The 19,155-nt window shown below is 41.8% G+C and overlaps 1 protein-coding gene across 1 annotated transcript in view; it reads right to left on the minus strand.

Annotated features, from left to right (window-relative positions):
- Window positions 1–1,001: 1,001 nt before the first annotated feature.
- LOC133762038 (small ribosomal subunit protein uS9-like) overlaps window positions 1,002–19,155 on the minus strand; it is a 98,552-nt gene continuing 80,398 nt past the window's right edge. The window contains exon 2 of the mRNA XM_062195155.1: window positions 1,002–1,399. Coding sequence (XP_062051139.1) covers window positions 1,002–1,399 — 398 coding nt within the window. The remainder of the gene's footprint in view (window positions 1,400–19,155) is intronic.

The raw sequence follows: 19,155 nt of genomic DNA on the forward strand, positions 1-19,155 counted from the left end.
GGGGCTTGTCTCTTGAGGGGTATGATACTAAGAGCCCTTGTAGGGTCCCAAATGTTCCCTAACTTCCCCAGAGTGTGCCATTATTGCGTTGTCATTCATATTGAATACGTATTGCTGTGTAACTAATTATCCCATGACTTAGAGATATCACTCAGTAGGTGTTTATCACCTCATAAAGTTTCTGGTGTGCAGAAATTCAGAACAGCTTAGCTGGGTGTCCCTGGTTCAGCATCCTCCTTTGCTTAAAATTTGACCAGTGCATATGCCAGAGTCTGCCCCTGGAAGCTCTTCTTTTCCACCCAAGCCATGCCACAGGCTGCAGTAGAACTGAAGGATTAGCTACCCTGGACTTGCCAGTCAGCTATGATGAGCTGGGGGTGGGATCCTGGGTTGTAGGTGACGGGGTGTGGGCCAGACTATTTTCTAACAGGAAAGACATCTCCAGAATTTCTCTGAATCCACTAGGATGGTCTTTGAAGGGATAACATAAGAGAGATAGGATGGAAGAAAGAAACAAACTAGACTATTTGACTTTTTCTTTGAAGCCCAGTGGGACCTCCACCTTCACAGTTGGTGGACATCTGGATTGCAGCACCAGACTATGGCCAGAAGAGGGCAGGCTTCTGTGAGCCAGACACCGACAGTTAACAGAATAGAGGAGGAACACAGAATCAAAACTTCAGAGTTGAAAGGAATCTGAAAAAGATAGCAATTAAAATTTTCTTATTTCACAGATGATAAAACCGAGACCCAGAGCAGTGAAAGTGGCTTGTCCAAGTTCTCTCAGCCTGCTGGTGCAGAGTTGGGATTTGAACTCCTAGCAACCTCTCTACTTTTTTCATTACATTATTTTTTAAAAACCAGAATTGCTTGAGAAGTTAGTCAAGGCTCTTAGCTTGTTGGCTTATCCCATTGCACTATATTTTTAAATTCTTTTTTCACCTTAAAAATTCCACAGCCATTGTTTGTTATAAAGCTGAAAGCTGAGCCCGGTGATGAGCTCATCGGTAGGATTTCTGGTAGTGAGCATGGGCACCAGGGCCCCCAAACTCTCTGGACTCCCAGTGGTGGGGGTCGGCTACCAGCAGGGTCTGGTCGTACTGGGTGAGGGTGGCTTTGGTCTCCTTCCTGGAAGCCTCACCCGCATGCTTCTGTTTATGGGCCATCAGGGCTTTGGAGATGGACTGGTGGACAATGTGGATCTGAGGTATGGGATCACTGCTCTTCACTAGGATACAGATGACCAGGCCAGCAAACTGCTGCAGTCCCAGAAGCAGAATGATTTCCAGTAGCTTGTACTGCAGCGTGGGCAGCTCAGTGACCTCCAGGGATCTGGCATTTAAGGCTGTTGTCCAGTTGGCCGTCTGTTGTCCAGACGGCTGTGGCTGTCTCCTTGTATCTGAAGACCAGCACAGAGGGTAGCTGGCCCTCGGACCTCATGACTGCAGATGTAGGCCAGAGATCCTCACCACAAGGGGCTGCAACCAGAAAGGCTGGTTCACTTCATGTTAAAAGATTAGGTTGATTTCATTATTTCTTACATCTGAGAACAAGGATAATACAATTTTTGATATTTTGACTGAAGTAATTTTAAAACGCTATTATTTTGCTTAAATATACACAAACATTAAGCTAGAGATGACATTTTTATGTTTATAGGTCTTCTAAAATGATTCATTAAAATGAAATTCTCAAATGATTCATTAAAATGAAATTCATTAAAATGACACAGAAGTTGGCAAGCTGACATCAGTTGGATCTGGGAGATGGTGTTGTTTGCTACAACTACATTGCTATTCACCACTTGAAATTGGTAATAAGTTTACCATGCCTATAACTCCGTAGGCTGTGTGGTTAATCAAATTTCCCGGCATTTTATTCTTCCCAAGCCATGACAAACCTCCATTTGCATAGTGAGTCGATTTGGTACAGTTTATTCTCATTTAGTGGTAATACTTCATTTACACACTAATCTCATTATCCTCATAAGCTGGATAGTTCTACTTTATCCCCAACATAACTGTAAACATAAATGCAGGGGTTGGTGTTGTGGCACAGTAGGTTAAACTATTGCCTGCAGCACCAGCATCTCGAATGCCAGTTCAAGTCCTGGCTGCGCCACTTCTGATCCAGGTCCCTGTTAATGTGCCTGAGAAAGCAGCAGAAGATGGCCCAAAGTACTTGGGTCCCTGCCTCCATGCGGTACTTGGATGGAGTTCCAGGCTCCTGATCTTGTCCTGGTGCAGTACCAGTCATTGTGGCCATTTGGGGGACTGAACCAACAGAGGGAAGATTGCTCTCTCTCTCTCTCTCTCTCTCTCCCCCTCTTTCTCTGTAATTCTGCTTTTCAAATAAGTCAGTAAATCTTAAAAAAACCACAAATGCAAGCACAATGAGATCTGATTGATTATAAGATTGATTAATCGAAGCACTGACATGAACTCTCTACCTGCCTTCCAAAATCAGAATTTGCAGCTCCATGAAAATAGATTTACAAACCCTTGGGCATCCTCAGGTTGCAATTGGAGGGACTGCTGCTAATGTGCTTGGCTTTAGTCCTGGTAGTATGTTCTAGACAGAATGTTGTATGTTGTTTGAACAAGTCTTACCTTCATTGCAAATGGAATGAGAAGGCCCATTAACATTTGTGCAACCATCAGTGGAACAGCTCATTAACAAATGCACAGAGAACAACAGCCATCATCTTTTCAGCTTTTCTCATGTCGCCCAGGCTTAGGGCATACATTGTAGTAAGCAGCAAACTCCCGACAGCAGGCTGGGTCTCCCAGACAGCTCAACTGCAGGCTGGAGTGTTTGGCACAGGGCACTGGCTTTGACCTTGTAGTGACTCAGCCCAGCTGGGAAACTGAATATGAAGTATGACTTGATTCCAACCAGATGCTCAGTGTGACCTGTGCTTCAAGCCCAGCGAGCTGTAGTTAATAATCGATGCCTTTCAGATGAACCTAACTGCAAGTGTCCAGCCTGAGTAGACTTGCAAGACTTGGTGTAAGCTAATTATTGGTATAAAAACATCAGGCTGCAAGAGCTGTGTCCACCTCCAGGCCACACGTCAAGAACAGAATCTAGGAAACCAACGGCAACTTGGTTCCCCTTGACCAGAAACCATCATTTTACAGTGTATAGGCGTATCAGAACATCAAATGGGAAAGCTTAACTTCTTTATCAGCAACACCTCAACAAATCTGGTTATTATTATTATTATTATTATTTTACAAAAAAAATCGGAATGGGATTTGTGCCTAAGCCTGATTATGGTCCTTCTGCTGGAAGCTGGGATGATGCCTTGACCAACCAGTGGGTGGAAGCAGGAACATAACGTCTCCATCTCCTTGTAACTTTGGTGGAGAAAAGAGGCAAATAAGGGGTTGAAATGGAATTAATTAAGCACAACACATTTCAGTGGACAATTTAAAGGCATGAAAGTTTGAGAAGTTTAGAGGAACACTTTAGATATACACCCTATCTCTGCCTATTGAAATCTTTTGCCTCCTTTTGGGCTTATCTCCAAAGCTACTTTTCTGTGATGCCTTCCAGATTCCCATCAGGTAGGTCTCAGCCATCCCCCAAGTCCCTTGACCTTGACCTCCCTTGAGTCACTGCTTTGCTTTGTGCTATGTTTACCAGGTGACATCCTCCTGAAATGCTTTACAGTTGTCCCCTCTTATCTGCAATTTTGCTTCATGTGTTTCAGTTACTTGTGGTCAGCCATGATCCTAAAACATTAAATAGAAGTTTCCAGAAAGAAGCAATTCGTAAGTTTTAAGTGACTTGCGTTATACTATACTGTTATACTGTTCTGTTTTCATATCACTTATTAATATTATTCTTTTACTGTCCAATTTATGAATTAAATTGTTAAAAAAGCTATTTATTTATTTATTTCAAAGTCAGAGTTACAGAGAGAGAGATAGGGAGAGACAGAGATCTTTCACCTGGCGGTTCACTTACCAGATGGCCGCAATAGCTAGGGCTCAGCCAAATACAAGCCAGGAGTCAAGAGCTTCATCCAGGTCTCCAACATGGGTGGCAGGGACCCAACACTTGAACCATTTTCTGCTGCTTTTCCCAGACCATTAGCAGGGAGCTGGATCAGAAGTAGAGCAGCCAGCACTTGAACTGGTGCGTGAATGGGATGCTGGTATTGCAGGCAGTGACTTTACCCACTATGCCCCAATTTCAGCTCCACGAATTATTATTATTATTTTATCATAAATGAGCATGTATGGGTGATCACAGAGCACAGCTAGGGTTTGGTGCTATCCACAGTATTATGTATCCATTGGTGGTCTTGGGATGTATCCCCTGGAGAGAAGGGGGACCTGCTCTATATTTCTTACGAGGCATCACTTATCATCAGAGTGCTTTGCAGGTGACAGGAACTTGAGAACTGATTAGATCACATGAAACTAAATAATTGCCAAATGTTTGTGACAAAATAACCTCAGCCAGGGATAGTTTCGTTTTCTTAGTGAGGTTCAGAAATGAGATATCGTCCCAGATGGTGTTGGGCTCTCAGGGCAGGCGAAAGAGGAAACAGTTTCAGTCTCTACCTGTGTGTGATGATGCAGGCAGAGAGCTGCTTCCAGGATCTATCAAGATTCTGCCAAGAAAGCTGAAAACAACGCTTTGATTTTTAGGAGCAAGGTGCACCTTGAGAAAGGATTTATCAGACATTTGGTTACAGGCTCTAGGACTGCTGGTTCCCCCCCATGACTGTCAAGGAGGGATCCTCTTTCTCTGACCAGGGACACCTGCACTTGCTTTTTGTAGTGGGTCCTCTTGGTGACAACTTCTCTGGGAATGTTGATGGACAGGGGACCTCACAGCAGCCACATCTCCAGGAGGGATGGTCCATGTCAGGACAACAAGCAGCCTGCCGTGCAACCACAAAGGCACTACCACGAGATGAAACTGACTCTCTGGATGAGCTGTGGAGTTGGAAATGATTGTTACCTTCTGATTTCTCTGCTCCTTCTGCCTCTCCATTTCTGACCTTGCAGACTTGTGAATGGAGTTAATCAAAGCTCTTGATTGCAGGAGAAGGCTCTGATTAAGATTTAATAGCCAATCACTGCTAGAGAGCTCCTTGCCAACAGGCTCTGGGCAGGCCAAGGTTCGTGCTCAATGTGTGTCACAGGCGTGACAATCTTCACAGCCAGGGTTATTACCCTCCCAGATGTCAGGTGTGCAATAATGAACACCCATTTCCTTCCAAGAAGGACTTGAAAATCAGGTAAGTGATTTTCCTGGGCAAGGGTGGGGAGTGAGAGTAGGAGGGAGAAGAAGGAAGTCTCTAGGTAGAACCTCACCAATCTGGGCACTGGCTTGGACCTTAGAGGTCCCATTCAAGTGATTCACTCATTAAGCCAATATCTGTTGACTGTCTGTCATGTGTTAGACACTGAGAATGCAACAGTGAACAAATCAGAACAAAAAAAATCAGCTCTCCTGGGGTTTATATTCTAGAAGAGGAAGACTGATGGCAAACCCATGTGCAACTAACTCATGCAATTTAACGGAAAGTGACTTGTGATATAGAAGAAATAAAATAGGAAAGGGAGCCAAGAATAGTGTGCTGGGTGTGAGAAAGGCTGCCTTTTCAGATAGGGTAGTCTTCCTGCACAAGGAGCTACACAGAACTTGTTGGACACTCTTGTGTCAGAGAACTCACAATATCATTAGGAGACCTCTTTCATTTTGGGGGGGAGGGTTTTTTGTACAAGTCTCTTATTGCATTGAATCTGCTTTTTGCATAACTGGCACCCACGTGTTCTGAGCTAGCAAAATAGTACAATGGACAGTCCGTGGAACAGTGGGGTTTCTCAGTCCATTTTCCACACCTGTAACAAAATACCTGAGGCTGAGAGTTTTATAAAGCAGGGAGGTTTATGTGGCTCACAGTTGGAGAGGCTGGCGGTTCCAGATTGTGTGGTTTGGTAGATTTGGCTTCTGGTGAGGGCTCACTTGACTGTGTCACATCATTACCAATGCCTCACAGCAGAAGCATGTGCAGGACAGAGAGATCACACGGCAGGGCAAGGAGCCTGAGACTGGGAAGTGCTCCATTTGCTCTTTTATAATAAGTTGCTTTTATGAAAGCTAACTCAGAGTCTCAAGAGAACCATCTCAACTCCACCCAAGGGCAGAGCTCCCAGTAGTCTAATGTCTCACCTCTTGAAAGTTCTTCCACCTCCCAGTGTTGCCACCCTGAGGACCAATCTTCCTATATAGGAGCCCTTGGGACACCCAGGTAAATCCCACCCAAACCAGAGCAGGGGTTAGGATCATAGGCGCTGGGCCAGATTGCCTGTGTTTGAGTCTAGTCTTGCCATTGACCATCTTGGGCAAGTTGAGGCTCTTTCGTACCTCAGTTTTCCCATGTGAATGATAATGATACCCCTATTGATAGTGGTGATGATGATGGTACTGACTGTCTCATGGGATAGGTTAGGAGGATTCCCTGAGTGGTTTAGACCAGCGTTTGACACAGAGCATGCATGGTAAAGCATCTTTTATTATCATTCTGAGAATGTTATGAAAATTAAATGACATAAAGCTTGGAAGTATCTAGCACACACCTTCATGAGGAGGGATTCACTGGATATCCTTCTTTCTCCACCCGAATCCTTAGTCTTTTCCTTTCTATCTTCTGTTCCTTTACTCCTAGACTTTCTACTTTACAAAAGGTTAGCTACCATTTCACCTCTAAGAAGCGGAAGTTGTACAGATCTTTGCAGATTTGTCAGGAAGCTAATGAAGTAGGAACTTCTAAATCCCTTGCTTGCTGAGGCCCTTCTGAAGGAAGAGCCCATCTCATGGTTGTGGTTTTGAAAAATCTGCAAAAGTAAGATGCTTCTATGTTTTTCTCTTTTTAAAGAAAACCCTCCAGCTTGTCTAAATATCAGCCCCCACAGAATCTGGTTTTATTCCTATTGTTAGGTAGTTGTTTCATATATTAAAATTTAGAAAAAAAAACCAGAAATGACCCATAACTCCAGTTTCCCAGGAAAAACATCATTAATGTTAACAAAAGGCAAAATTAAAACAATACAGGCACAAAGTTCAGACAATACAAATACTCCATGAAAACACAGTAGTCTTTCTAATCTTGCTCTGAGTCCTAGAAGGTATTGTTCTTATAAATAACTACTCATTATTTCTTATCTAAACAGCAGAAAAGCATGCATATGCTAGTGCAATTTGAATATGCACTTTAAAGCTCCTTAATTTTACTTTGCATTATTACAACACTTGCTTTTTTTGTAGCTTACATGTAGGAGACATCTCCACCTTTGTAAATATAAACATGGAGCAGCCTCATTCTCTTTATCACCTGCTTGTGTTTCATGTTGTAATTTATTAAATCCATGATTGACTGAGGTAGAAATCATTTTCATTTCTCCTATTAAAATAATGATGTAGTGGATATTTTTTACTAAGTTGTAAATTCATAAGGTAGAGAAGCATGAAAATCTAACCCATAAGGAGAAAAAAAAATCAATTAATTGAAACTAACCCTGAACTGACATAAATGTTAAATTTAGCAGACGAGAGCATTAAAATAGTTGAAATTGTGTCCCACACGTTCAAGGAGCTAAGGGAAGGATTGGATGTGTTAAATTGAGACCTGTGAAAGATAAACAGATACAAATCAAAATATCTGGAGATGGAAATGACCACCTCTGAGACCACCTCCTCGGCAGACACTGAGGAATTAACTTGAGATAACACAAGGACAAACCTAAGGAGTCTGAAGACAGCACAGAATGCAGGCTGAGGAACGTGCAGACTGGAATAAGATAGCAGACAGTTAACAAACTGGGGGGCAACTTCATAAACTCATAGTAATGCACCTGGAGTCTCTAAAGGAAAAATAGGAATGTCTATGTGTCTGTCTGTGCGTGTGTTTGTGTGTAAATATTTAAAGAAAAATGGCTGAAAAATTTCCAAATTTGATGCAAACTACTAAACTAGAGATTCAAGTTGCTCACTAAACTCCAAGCATGAGAAACATGAAAACTATATTAAGAAGCATCATAAAAGGTACAGAACAGATGATAAAGAGACAATCCTGAAAGCAATCAGAGGGCAGAGGATGACGTTTTATGCACGGAAGAACAAAGACATCAGCATATCGTCCTCAGAAACAAAGTGGTGGATTTGGTGGAGCAACAACAATAAAGCAGTGAAAGAGCAAAACAGATTTCACTTTGGAATTTTATCCCCAGAAAATAGTTTTTCATGAATGAAGGCAAAATGAAGCATTTTTGAGACAAGCCAAAGCTGAAAGACTTCATGAGCTGCCGACTTCACCTTCAAGGAATGTGAAAGGGAGTCCTTCAAGCAGAAGGGCAATGCTGCCAGAGAGGACATGGAAGCCGAGACCTACATAAAGGCGAAGAAAGCTCTGACATGATGACGACGTGGGTGCAAACACAACAATCCTCCCTCCTCCTCCCCCCCCCTTCTTCAGATTTATTTATTTATTTGAAAGTCAGAGTTACACACAGAGAGAAGGAGAGGCGGGGAGGGGGAGAGAGAGAGAGAGAGAGAGAGAGAGAAAGGTCTTCCGTCCACTGGTTCACTCCCCAATTGGCTGCAAGGCCAGAGCTGCACTGATCTGAAGCCAGGAGCCAGGAGCTTCTTTTATGGGTCTCCTACATGGGTTCAGGGGCCCAAAGTCTTGGGCCATCTTCTATTGCTTTCTCAGGCCACACTAGAGAGCTAGATTGGAAGTGGAGCAGCCAGAAGTCGAACTGGTGCCCATATGGGATGCCAGCACTGCAGGCGGCAGCTTTACCTGCTACGCTACAGCAGGTAGCCCAAATCCTCTCTTATTTAAATCTCTTCAGGATATAATTTCTAGTTTAAGGAAAAATATTAACAATGTACATTTTTTAAAGAATGGGTAGAAAAAACTATATGAGAGAAGTAGCACAGTCCAGGAGAGGGAAAAATGTAAGCGTCTGTTGTTGCAAGGTCCTCATAACACTTCTGAAGTGGCACAATATTAAGATTATTTTTAAAAAGATTGTGATAAGCCCTAGTCCAAGTGATCAATTTCAGTTCACAATTGATCACACTGATAGGTCTAAGAGTCAAAGGGATCACACAAACAAGACTAATGTCTGCTAATACTAACTGATAAAATCAAAAAGGGAGAGAATGATCCAATATGGGAAGTGGGAGACACAGCAGACTCATAGAATGGCAAATGTCCTAAATAGCACTCTGGCCTCAGAATCAGCCCTTAAGGCATTCGGATCTGGCTGAAGAGCCTATGAGAGTATTTTAGGCATGGAAAGCCAGACACTCTGGAACAACAACAACAAAAAAATCCTAAATGAAAGATCTCAGCGAGTGTGATCCCAGTGGAAAGAACGGGGCCATCAAAGAAGGAAGTACCTTTCTCTGAAGGGAGGAGAGAACTTCCACTTTGACTATGACCCTGTTGGAATAAGATTGAAGTCGGCGAACCCTAAAGGCTTCCATAGCCTCGGCAACTCATGACTAGAGCCTAGGGAGATTACTGACGCCATAAACAAGAGTGTTAAATTGTTAAATCAACATAAAGAGTCACTGTGTACTTACGTCCCATGTGGGATCTGTCCTTAATGGGTTGTCCAATGTGAAGTAATGATATAGCTAGTACTGAAACAGTGGGTGCAAACTGATGAAATCTTTACTTAGTATATACTGAATCGATCTTCTGTATATAAAGATAATTGAAAATGAAAAAAAAAAAAAAACCTTGGGGTTAAATTGGAAATTACATAGAAAATTAATCAATTTTTTAAAAAAAATATCATGTAGGATCTCTGTCATTAATGTGCTGTACACTGTTATTTAATGCTATAACTAGTACTCCAACAGTATTTTTCACTTTGTGTTGCTATGTGAGGGCAAACTGTTGAAATCTTTGCATTATATATACTAAATTGATTTTCTGTATATAAAGAGAATTGAAAATGAATCTTGATGTGAATGGAAGGGGAGAGCGAGCGGGAAAGGGGAGGGTTGTGGGTGGGAGGGAAGTTATGGGGGGGGAGCCATTGTAATCCATAAGCTGTACTTTGGAAATTTATATTCATTAAATAAAAGATAAAAAAGATTGTGATAAGCCAAAAACATACATACTATAAATCCTTAAAGTAATGGCTAAAATCACAAAACAAAGATCTATAGCTAATAAGCAAATAAAAGAGCAAAAGTAATAAAGATAAATAAAGAGGAAAACAGAAATAGGAAATAATTAATAGATCAAATAGAAAGCAAATAGCGAGATGGGAGATTAAAACTAATCATATAAAGAAGCACATTAAATATAATGTTTAATCTCCAATTAAAAGGCAGATCTTTTCAGATTAGTTTAGAGAAAACCCACAAACTCCATCAGTATTTAGACAAGGCCATAAGCAAAGAGGAAGTTCTCTCCTCCCTTCAGAAATAAGTAAATTCTTTTTTGATGGCCACTTCTTTCCACTGGGGTCTGACTCACCGACACTCTTCATGTAGGACATTTTTTTTTTTGCCAGAATGTCTTGGCTTTCCATGCCTGAAATGCTCTTGTGGGCTTTTCAGCCAGACCAGGAAGCCTTAAGGGGTGATTCTGAGTTCTTATACTCAAATAAACTTATCCTTTAATTCCATTTTTCCATGAAAAAAAATTTTTTTAGTTTAAAAACTTTGTATGTATGTATGTATTTTCATTTTATTTGAGAGGCAGAGAGAGTCAGAGACAGATCCATCATCTGCTGTTTTACTCCCCAAATGCCCTCAACAGTCAAGGCTGGTCCAGGCCCAACCAGGAGGCAGGAACTCCATTCAGGTCTCCCATAGGTACTTGCGCCATCATCAGCTGCCTTTCCACCATGCCCATTCTCATGAAGCTGGATAGCAAGTGAAGCTGGGACTTTAACCATGCATCCAACAGGATATGAGCATCCCAAGAGGCATCTCAATTACTGCACCAACCATCTACTCTCCATGACCTTGTTGAAGTACCCACATTTGAAAAACATATATAGCTAGCATTTAAAAAATTATTTGAGGGGCTGAGAGAGATAGTAGAGAGAGCAAGTGCCATCTCCCATCCAGTGGATTACTTCCCAAATGCCAGCAATGGCTGAGTCAGGCTGAAACTAGGAGCCAAGAACTCAGTCCAGCTCTCCCAAGTGGATGACAGGAACCCAATTAGTAATCAATCACAGCTTCCTTCCAGGGTCTGTATTAGCAGGAAACTGGAGTCAGGAGCCAAAACTAGGTATTGTACTCTAACAATCTGGGACATGGGCATCCTAACTGCTGTCTTAATCAGCCAGCTGAATGCCCACTCCTAACCATCACTGTTGATGGAGAGGATTCAGTGTTTCTCCTTAAGAGAAGGAAAAGACACATGTCTGCTGCCATCACATCTTTTCAATATTTTGTTGGGATCTAGCCAGTGCAATCAGACAAGAAAAAAAGGCACTAGATTGTTGCTGTGGATTCTTTCTGAGAGGAGGAGCATGGAGGGGGCAAGAAGCACAGAGTCACCACACAGACCCCAGGAGTAGAGTAGGGTGAAAGCGGGCCAGAGGCGAGCAGCCTGCAGACTCGTTTATTTCAGTTGGTACAGCAGCTTATATAGCGAAAGCAGCCAATCCAGTCAAGGGGCAGTTTGTGCCCTAACCAATCACAGCCCATTGACAGGCAGGCTCGGTTGCCAGGTGGTTTTCCAGGTGGTTTTCAAAGCCATTCCTGAGTAACTGATGCTCACTTGCCAGCGGCCATCTTGGCATGGCCTTCTCATTGCACCACAGTAGATTAGAAGGGAAAAAGTAAAACTCTTTGTTTGCAAATGATATGGTCATTTATGTAAAAACTTCTTAGAATGTACAAAACAGCTACTAGAACTAATAGAACTAATAGAAAAGTTGTACAAGATCAATATATGAAAATTAACTGTATTTCTCTAAACTAAGAATGAATAATCCCAAACTGAGACATAAAATAAATTAGAATAAAAATGTTAAATACTTAGAGATAAATATGACAAAAGACATGAAAAGTATACCATGTTCCTGAGAAACATAATTAAAGGAGACCTCCATAAATGTGTATGTGGCTCACCAGATGCAATATTAGGATGTCAGTTCCTGCCAAATTTACCTATAGATTTAACACAATCCCAAACAAATAACAGCATCATTTAAAAAAAAGGTTTGCTTATTTGAACGTCAGACTTACAAAGAGAAAGGGAGAGAGGGAGAGAGGGAGAGATGGAGAGAGGGAGAGAGGGAGGGAGGGAGAGAGAGAGATCCTCCATCCACTGGTTCACTTCCCAGATGGTCACAACAGCCAGAGCTGGGCAGGCCAAATCCAGGAGTCAGGTCTTCCAAGTGGATGGCAGAGGCCCAAGCACTTGAGCCATCTTCTGCTTTCCCCAGGCCATCAGCAGGGAGCTGATTACAGATGGGACATCTGGGTCTTGAGCCCATATAGGATGCTGGCATTGCAGGTGGTGGCTTTAACCCGCTATACCACAACTCTGGCCCTGGCATGATTTTTTATAGGAATATACAGCCTGATTCTAAGATTTTTATGCAAAGGATCTAAAATAGGCAGAGTGACTCTGACAAAGAACAAAGGTAGAAGGGTAGTGCCACCTGATTCAAGAGTTATTATAAAATTATGGCACAGAGTCAGTGAGAACTGATGCAAAGATAGGGAAATCAAAACAATAGAAGAGGGAGTCCAGAATTAGATCCCTATCCACATGGACATTTGTTAGCAAGGAGAGTGCAAACGCGAACCAGAGCAGAGAAGGTAATGTTGCCAAGATTTGGTGTTGCACAGCAGACTCATAGAATAGCAGATGTCCTAAACAGCACTCTGGCCTCAGAATCAGCCCTTCAGGCATTCGGATCTGGCTGAAGAGACCATGAGAGTATTTTAGGCGTGGAAAGCCAAGACACTCTGGCAAAAAAAAAAAAAAAAAAGGGACCTAAATGAAAGATCTCTGTGAGTGAGATCTCAGTGGAAAGAATGGGCCATCAAAGAAGGAGGTACCTTTCATGAAGGGAGGATTGAACCTCCACTTTGACTATGACCTTGTCTAAATAAGATCGAAGTTGGCGAACTCAAAAGGCTTCCATAGCCTTGGCAACTCATGACAAGAGCCTAGGGAGATTACTGACGCCATAAACAAGAGTGTCAGTTTGTTAAGTCAACAACAGGAGTCACTGTGCACTTACTCTTCATGTAGGATCTCTGTCCTAAATGTGTTGTTCAATGTGAATTAATGCTATAACTTGTACTAAAACATTATTTTACAATTTATGTTCTGTGTGGGTGCAAACTGTTGAAATCTTTACTTAATATATACTGAATTGATCTTCTGTATAAAAAGATAATTGAAAATGAATCTTGATGTGAATGGAATGGGAGAGGGAGCGGGAGATGGGAGGGTTGCGGGCAGGAGGGAAGTTAACGGGGGTGGGGAGAAAGCCACTGACAAAGAAAAGAAAGGTCTGGTGTTGCAACACTTGCGTATCTGTGGATTAAAACTGAATTTCTCCCCTTAGCCCTGTGCATGCTCCCACAAGCTCTGACCACCTTGGTCTCCCTGGGCTGTCTCCTCAGTTAAGGGAGGCCACTGGGTTCCACCTGTCTCACTCTCCCTACACTGGAGCTGGGGACTTTCTCCCGGCTGGAAGCGAGGCCACCTCCAGGCTCATTTAATTTTCTCCCCTGCTGCCATGGACCAATGCCTTTCCAAGCTTTCTGTCCAGTGTCTTGAAAACTATTGTTATGTATTTTGTCTCCTTCCTTTTCTAGTTTTAAGTTAGAAGAGGTGATAGCTATGTGCAGTGTTACTTCACTATGGTCAAAAGTAGAAGTCTTTTTTTTTCTTTTTTTTTTTCTTTTTAAAGATGATTTAGGAGGGTCAGCACTGTGGCGCAGTGGGTTAAAGCCCCAGCCTGCAGTGCCAGCATCCTATATGGGCGCCGGTTCTAGTCCTGGCTGCTCCTCTTCCGATCCATCTCTCTGCTATGACCTAGGAAAGCAGTAGAAGATGGCCCAAGTCCTTGGGCCCCTGCACCCATGTAGGAAACCTGGAAGAAGCTCCCGGCTCCTGGTTTCGGATCAGTGCAGCTCTGGCTGTTGCGGCAATCTGGGGAGTGAACCAGCGGATGGAAGACCTCTGTCTCTGTCTCTACCTCTCTCTGTAACTCTTTCAAATAAATAAAAAGAAATATTTTTAAAAAATAAAAGATGATTTAGGGGCTGGTGCTGTGGCTCAGCAGGTTAAGTAGCTGCCTGCAGTGCTGGCATCCCATATTGGGGCCAGTTCAAATCCTGGCTGCTCCACTTCTGATCCAGCTCCCTGCTAATGCACCTGGGAAAGCAGTAGAAGATGGCCCAAGTGCTTGGGCCCCTGCACCCATATGGGAGACCCAGAAGAAGCCCCTGGTTTCAGACAGGTTTAGCCCTGGCTGCTGTGGACATTTGGGGAGTGAACCAGCAGATGGAAGATTCCCTCTCCTTCTCTCCCTCTCTCTGTAACTGCCTTTCAAATAAATAAATCTTTTACAAAAAACATAATTCAAAAATGTTCCTACCGTATTCTCTTGAAAGGTAAAAATACTATTGGAATTCAACCTTTGAAAATGGTAAAGAATTCTCCTTGGAAACCCCCAGGATTGGCGCTTTTTCCAGGAAGAGTCAGTTCGATCCCCACAAAAATTAGCTTACTCAATGATATGGTGTTGTAAATGCAATATTTCTATCTGTAACAACATCAGTTTTGGTAACTTCAGTTTCTCATGTGTGCACACACTTCACCAATGTTTTCTTTTTTTATTAGTTTTTATTTTTTTAAGAAAACTTTTATTTAATAAATACAAATTTTGAAAGTACAACTTTTGGATTATAGCAGTTTTTCCCCCCATATCCACCCTCCCACCTGCAATCCATCCCATCTCCTACTCCCTCTCCCACCCATTTTTCACTAAGATTAATTTTTAATTATCTTTATATACAGAAGATCAACTTAGTATAACTAAGTAAAGATTTCAACAGATTGCACCCACAAAGACACACAAAGTATGAAGTACTGTTTGAGTACTAGTTTTACTGTTAATTTGTGTAGTGCAACACATTAAGGACAGAGATCCTACATGGGGAGTAGGTGCAAAGTGAATCCTGTTGTCGATTTAACAATTGGTATTCTTATTTATGACAGTAGTAATCACTCGAGACTCTTGTCATGAGCTGCTGAGGCTATGGAAGCCTCTTGAATTCACACACTCCGACCTTATTTAGACAAGGCCATAATCAAAGTGGAAGTTCTCTCCTCCCTTCAGAGAAAGGTACCTCATTTGATGGCCCATTCTTTCCATTGGGATCTCACTCACAGAGATCTTTCATTTAGGTTATTATTTGACACAGTGTCTTGGCTTTCCATACATGAGAAACTCTCATGGACTTTTTAGCCAGATTGGAATGCCTTAAGGGCTAATTTTGAGGCCAGAGTGCTGTTTAGGGCATTTGCCATTCTCTGAGTCTGCTGTGTATCCTGCTTCCCATGTTGGGTTGTTCTCTCCTTTTTAATTCTATCAATTTTTATTAGCGGACATTTTTGGTCTTATTTATGTGATCCCTTTGACACTTAATCCTATCTTTGTGATCAATTATGAACTGAAACTGATCACTTTAACTAGTAAGATGGCATTGGTACATGCCAACATAATGGGATTTGGAGTCTCATGGCATGTTTCTAGCTCTACCTTTAGGGGTAAGACCAAGTGAGTGTGTGCTGAACTGTACATCACCTCCCTCTCTTATTACCATTCTTATTTTTAAGAGGGATTAATTTTCAGTTAACTTTAAACTCCTAAGAATAATTGTGTGTTGATTAAAGAGGTCAACCAATAGTATTAAGTAGAACAAAAAAATAGTAAAAGGTATAAAGTAGTAAGTTGTTCCCCTACAGGACAAGGGCTGATCATGTTTTTCAAAGTGTCAGTTTCACTTCTACAGGTTTCCTTTTAGGTGCTCAGTTAGTTGTCAAAGATCAGGGAGAACATATGATATTTGTCCCTTTGGGACTGGCTTTTTCACTCAGCATGATGTTTTCCAGATTCCTCCATTTTGTTGCAAATGACTGAGTTTCATTTTTTTTAACCACTGTGTAGTATTCTATAGAGTACATATCCCATAATTCCTTTATCCAGTCTTCAGTTGATGGGCATTTAGGTGGTTTCCATGTCTTAGCTATCGTGAATTGAGATGCAATAAATATTTAGGTGCAGACAGCTCTTTTATCTGCCAATTTAATTTCCCTTGGGTAAATTCCGAGGAGTGGGATGGCTGGGTCATGTGGTAGGGCTATATTCAGGTTTCTGAGGAATCTCCAAACTGTCTTCCATAGCGGTTTTACCAGTGTGCATTTCCACCAACAGTGAATTAGTGTGCCTGTTCCCCACAACCTCGCCAGCATCTGTTGTTAGTTGATTTCTGTATGTAAGCTATTCTAACTGGGATTCACCCATGTTTTAAAATTTACCTTGACAATAGAGAGTTAAGCACTAACTAAAGACTTTAAAGTCTTTATTTTTTTTCTGTGTCTGTGGTTCCAATTCTCTTTTTTTCTTTCTTTCCTCTTTTTCCTTTTATTAAAAAAAAAAAACCCAAATTAGGGGCAGATGCTACAGCACAGCGATTTAAACCCCAGCTTGGGGCACTTGCATCCCATGTCAGAGCACTGGCTTGATTCCTGGCTACTCTGCTTCTGATCCAGCTCTACTAATGTGCCTGGGAAGTACTTGAGTCCCTGCTACCCAAGTGGGTGACTCAGCTGGAATTCCTGGCTCCTGGCTTTGGACAGCCTACCCCTGGCTGCTGTGGGTATTTGGGGAGTGAATCAGGGGTATATTTCTCTCTGTCCCTCCCTCGCTCTTACTCTGCCTTTAAAATAAATAAATAAATGTTTAAAACATTTAGCCAAATTAGTGCTTTATTTTTATTAAAGGAAATCATAGCTCTTGCATATGTTTATTAATTATGATTTATGTCTTTTATAATTTATTATTTCATGTTTTTATTATTTTTTCTTTTTGCATTGCCTTGCTTTTTAAAAAATAGCTTCTTGTGTCAAATTCTTAATTTATTTGTTTATGTTCTTTCTTGTTTACTAGGTATGTCTTTCCAATATCAATATATGCATGGTGCAAATGAGTGCTAAAACAAGAAGTAATTTGCTCACAGCTATCAGATTTGCCAAAAGTGCCATTCAAGTTTGGCATAATTAAATGCATATGTTAAGATTTCTTCCTTCAGGATTTCAGAGCCAAAGAATCTACAAACAAAACAAATGTATGAAGCATATAACCCAATTTGATGTAAAGCAGGATTTGTTGCTGTAAAAATTAAGAGCACTCATACCATTATTATTATTTTTGTGTCTACAAGAGTCTTTTAGGTATCTTGGAGTCGAGTTACTCTTTTGTAAGGGAAGTAATTTATGTGTGTGGCTAAATCCATAGGCATTTCTCTGGGAAGAGTTTTGGAAGGTCCTTTTATTTTAGACTGTCTAGTGAGCCAGAGCCTTAGGGAAAGAGATTGAAGTAATTTATGTAAAGAAATCAATGCTCTCCTGGGTGGTAAGGAATTGGGATCTCAACACTTTGCCTTGTGGATTAGTTTGCTAAGGTTGCTATAACAAAGCACCACGTACTAGGTCACTTCAATAGCAGACAACTAGGGCACTTCTCCTGTCTAGAGGCCGGAAGTCTGGTACCAAGGCGTTGGCAGGTGCATACTGTGGGAGAATCCATTCTATGCCTCTGGTGCTGTGGGAGAATCCATTCTATGCCTCTGGTGCTGTGGGAGAATCCATTCTATGCCTCTCTCTTAGATGCTGGTGATTTGCTGGAAAATTTCAGCAATCCTTGGCTAATCAGAGCATCATTCTTTGTCTTTATTGATCTTATCAGCACCTTATCTTCACACAGCTTTCACTCTGTGTGAATCTGCCCAAATTTCTCCTTTCTCTGAGGGTACCATACAGGCTGGATGAGGGGCTCACCTTACTTCAGTATGACCTCATCATGAGTGAGTACATCTTCAATGATCTATTTCCAAATAAGATCTCTTTCTGTGGTACTTGGGGTTGTAATTTCAATACATGAATTTTTGGGGGACAAAATTCAACTGACAATACCCTAGGAGTCAGAGTTCAGAGGAAACTTTTGCAGTAGCAGCAATGTTTGAGGCCCATCTTCAGGATAGGCTCTGGTAATAAAGTTATTACAAGGGAAGAAACAGAGGACTAGTGGAATGATGACATCCCAGAGTGGGAAAGAGAAAAGGGAGGACAGTGGCCCTGGGCTGGAGGTGTAAATGTTGACAGGTTCTGACCTCAATTTCCTGAAACCAAGCCCATGTTCAAAGTCCTATTGTGACTTGAAAAAGCTGTCAACTCACTAGAAATTCCCGGCTAATTTGGCGCTTGGGTCCGTGCATTGCTCCCGTGGTAGCAGTTACATAGGAGAGACTTAGGCATGGTTATGCATCACCCTTGGAGAGGAAGTGTACTTTCACCACTCACTTGCTAAAACTCTGTCACAAGCCACCCCAAAAGTTACTTCATGACTCTTTGGCTTGTTAGGTTGGCCAGGGCTCATTTGGAAGATTCTTCTGCCTGGTCTTTCCTGTGTTATTTGATGTTCTTTGTTATTATTTTTTACTTAGGGCATACAAGTTTCATGTATTTCACATACACAGATTTAGGAGCATAGTGACGCTTCCCACTGTACCCCCCCCGCCCCGCGCATGCTCCCACACTTCTTCCTCCTCCCTCTCCTATTCCCACTCTTTATAAAGATCTATTTTCAGTTGACTTTAAGGATTGCCTTCCTCCAGTTTCCAATGCTATTTTCTTCATTTCCATGTGAGACCTCATCAGAGTGGCCTTTACTGTCCATATTTCTACGAAATTTCTGTTCACAACTACCCAGATGTTCTATAGGCAGATGGGGCTTCCTCTAATAGCTCCCTTGTTCTGAGCTTTCTGCAACATCTTACGTGTTTATGTGGTCCTTTGCTGGCATGCACTCCAAAACCCTTCAGCCTCTACCCATTACTCAT

The sequence above is a fragment of the Lepus europaeus genome, chromosome 6, assembly GCF_033115175.1.
Source record: "Lepus europaeus isolate LE1 chromosome 6, mLepTim1.pri, whole genome shotgun sequence".
NCBI classification, from domain to species: domain Eukaryota; kingdom Metazoa; phylum Chordata; class Mammalia; order Lagomorpha; family Leporidae; genus Lepus; species Lepus europaeus.